This window comes from Phaseolus vulgaris, chromosome 1, assembly GCF_000499845.2.
Source record: "Phaseolus vulgaris cultivar G19833 chromosome 1, P. vulgaris v2.0, whole genome shotgun sequence".
Classification (NCBI taxonomy): domain Eukaryota; kingdom Viridiplantae; phylum Streptophyta; class Magnoliopsida; order Fabales; family Fabaceae; genus Phaseolus; species Phaseolus vulgaris.
Genome location: NC_023759.2, coordinates 27,073,803 through 27,077,482, shown reverse-complemented (window position 1 = coordinate 27,077,482; position 3,680 = coordinate 27,073,803). Strand labels below are relative to the sequence as shown.

General features: G+C 52.2%; 1 protein-coding gene across 1 annotated transcript; it reads left to right on the top strand.

Annotated features, from left to right (window-relative positions):
* Nucleotides 1–874: 874 nt before the first annotated feature.
* LOC137815794 (uncharacterized) lies at nt 875–1,591 on the top strand. Its single transcript, XM_068618906.1, has one exon. The coding sequence runs from the start codon at nt 875–877 to the stop codon at nt 1,589–1,591; it is 717 nt and encodes a 238-aa protein (XP_068475007.1).
* Nucleotides 1,592–3,680: the final 2,089 nt, after the last annotated feature.

The following is a 3,680-nucleotide window of genomic DNA, read 5'->3' as shown; positions in this document are numbered from 1 at the left end:
TTTTGACCCCTCATTTTGGATGCATTTGTGACAATTCCCCACCAAGATTGCTCGAAAACCATGACTTCACTCTTTCACCAATTTTGCTACCAAGGCACAAAACCTAGGCCAAGCCACCAAACTTGGCAAAGCCAGAACCCAACTAAGTTCAATTCCTTTTACAACGAAACTTTTCACAACTCATTTTTGATGCATTTGTGACAATTCCCCACCAAGATTGTTCAAAAACCACGACTTCACTTTTTGACCAATTTTGCTACCAAGCAACCAAAACTAGGCCAAGCGACCAAACTTGGCTAAGCCAAAACCCAACAAAGATCATATCCTTTTGCAACCAAACTTTTGAAACCTCATTTTGGATGTATTTGTGACAATTCCCCACCAATATTGCTCCAAAACCACGACTTCACTTTTGCACAATTTTGCTACCAAGGGACAAAAACTAGGCCAATCGACCAAACTTGGCTAAGCCAAAACCCAACAAAGATCAATTCATTTTGCCGCCGTTCCTCTGGCCGTGGCCTCATCACCAGCCCCAACCCCCCTCGACAAAGGGAAACGGGTCTTGGAGATCATATCCGACGATGAGGACTTGGATGGCGTGGCACCCTTCAAGAGGAGGAAATCAGCAAGGGTTCCCCTCCTACCAGCGGTGTCGCTCCAGGGAGAGGATTCTTTCAGGGACTACCCTCCAAGCGCTACTTCCCTTCCCCCCACAATCGTCCAAGAGGATATAGGCGAAGGCGCCGAGTCTGCTCCACCTCCGCCACCGGCAGAGGTCTCTGCTTCTCCTGCCCCCGTCGCTGCCGCCCCCGATCTTATCGCCATCCCTCCTCCAATTATGCATCTGATGAGGGGCTTCAGCAGTAGAACAATGCCAGAAGGCTCCGACAGGAAGGAGGGCATGCCCTTCTACTTGGGGGCCTTCTTGGCGGTGGCCCTTGAATGGCACGCCCAAGCCAGAAACGCTGCTTTGCAAACCCAAACCCTTCAGGCCTTGGAAACAAGGGTAGCTGCCCTGGAGAAGGAAAGGAAGATTCTGGGACGCCAAAACGAAACTTACCAAACCACCCTGAAGCAGGCGCAAGAGACCAAAGCAGAGGCTGAAAAACAACTGGCAGAGGCGGTGGAGCTTCAGGTCGACTTCTACGCTCGGGAAGTCGCCCTCCAAGTTCAGGTAACGAGCCTCCAAGACATAGTCGAAGCTTACGAAGAAGTTCAAAAGGACTTGAAGAACCGATGCTGTGAGCAAGCTGACGAAATGGAGCGGATGGAGGGGGACATGGCTACTCAGGCCAAGGCTTTGGGCCTTCTCCAGGTTGACTACGACAAACTACAGATCGAGGTCAGCCGGCTCCGCGTGGAGAAGGAGGCTTTGGAGAAGCAGGTAGCTTCTGGGGACGCCACCATTGAGGAGTTAGAGAAGGACAAAAAGACCCTCATCCAAGATATGGCGGGCACCTTCGAGGAGGGATTCCAGGAGACTTTGGCCCAAGCTGTCTGCATGAACCCGGGGGTCGACATTTCCAACTGCGATTCCACTCACCACATCGTTGATGGAAAAGTCGTGCCCTTGGAGCTGGATGATTGAACCGCCACCCTCGACCATCACTTTATTCCTTTACACTTTACACTTGTTTTTGACCCTCTTTGATAAACTTGTAATTCTTTGAATTGTTTGCACTTTCGTTACAACTTTGGTTTTTGCATGACTACTTTCGTGCCATTGAGATATAGAATTCCGCCTGTGTAATTTTACTTTCATTTTTCGCCTTCACGTGCTTGGGTTGTTTTGCCTGTACTCTACCCGTTTCTTTCACTGCGTTGGGCGGCCTTGTATGCCCGGGAAAGGTCACGAGTCGATGCCCACGCCCATGGAGATGCTTGCCTAATGGGGTCGTATCGTCCACGGGGTGTCTCTAACACCAAAGCGATCCGTCCCTTGATTCTTAGTGCCCGGCGCCCACGCCTAAGGAGAGGCCTGCTACAGCAGCGCCGTATCGTCCCAGGGTGTCTAAAAACGCCGAGTGCTCTGGGGGGAGGGGTCGTTCCCTCCATGGTCTTTCCTTCCCATAGGTATCGGAGAACAACCTTGCCAGCGATCCGCTAGCGTCTGGCGATCTCGTCTCCCTCCACAGTCTTTCCTACCTGTGGGTATCGGGGAGGCGACGCCGCTAAACTAGCTTTGACTTCTTCGATTTCGTCTCCCTCCACTGTCTTTCCTACCTGTGGGTATCGGGGAGGCGGCACTGCTGATACTTGGGTTGGCGACGCCCGCAACGTCTCATGTTGGCGTCGCCTATTGCGCCTTTCCAGGCGATGCCTCAGGCGTCTCATGCTAGCGTCGCCTTGGGCGTTATCTTTACCTTGGCATTGACTTTGACCTTGGCCCTGGTCGACGCCTGAGGATGGCGAAGAGCTCAAGGTTTCGCCTGTGCCATCCACGTGGCGCTTCTTGCATGGCTGATGGGACGTTCAGTCACTCGACTTGGTTCTGACTCCTACTGTGCCCCTGACCCGCTCTCGACGGCGCATCGTACCCTTGGGCATTCTGTCGATACGACGTTTTCTGAGTTTAACCAGTGGTGCCAGGGCCATCCTTCCATCCTCCGCCACGTGGCTCGATCGTGCGGTGCATCCATTCGTGTCGTTTAGCGCTATAACTGCAATACTTCTGTTTGCGTCGTTTGGCGCTCTAACCGCAGCATTTAATTCTTCAAAACTTTGGAACTGTCCTCATCATTTCTGCGCCGTTCGTAACCTACTTGCACCCTTTCTCTTCTCGTGAAGGGTTCTTCCAGTGTTTGTTCCCACTAGCGTTTTACCCTTGCGTTACCAGTGGGCCACACGCCTTCAAACCTCCCTGATTCTGTTCAAGAATGTCTTTTCGTGCCACTCCCCAGGGCCAACCCCAAGGACCTGTATACTTGGGCTTCGAGCGAGCTTCTTGACGAATGCTCATGCTTACTCTCCACCAGGGCCATAAGGGAACACAAAGGGGATTCATGCTCCTATAATCATCGTGCCTTCGCGAGGAGGCACGACGATGACATTGCAGTGCTCCCTTGCGCTCTAGGGGAGCCAGTATGTGGAGACGAACGGGCCAACGACGGGGTCCCCTTCTTTTACTTCTATCAGGTGGTTTTCAAAACCATCGGTGTGCGCTTGCCCTTCTCCAGGTTTGAGAAGGAACTGCTGACAGAGATCAATGCCGCTCCGACCCAGTTATATCCCAACAGCTAGGCTTTTGTCAAGGCCTTTGACATCCTTCCCGGAAAGGTTTCTGGGTTGTGCACCCTCGGTTGACATCTTTCTTCACTTCTTTGAGGTGAAGAGGTAAAGGAGCAACCTCTGGGTAACCCTTAGTAACGTTCCTGGAAGGGTTCTCCTAACCCCCTTCCAAAACTCATTCACTGGGTGGAAGGGCAGGTTCTTCAAGATCTGTTGCTCTGATCTCGTTCCCTCCGCCCTAGATGGTTTTCCACTGTACTGGGTGAGGGAGACGAGGGCCCTTAAATCCAAACCCTTCAAGAAGCTAGCCCCGAATGACCAGGTGGTTTGCCGGATTCTTGCTGAGGCGGGAGGTTTTGACTCCGCCACCTTGATCAGTTTGGAGTTCAACGCTGGAACTCTCGAAAAGTATATAGGTATGAGTCACTGCCCTAGAAACTTCCGCCTTT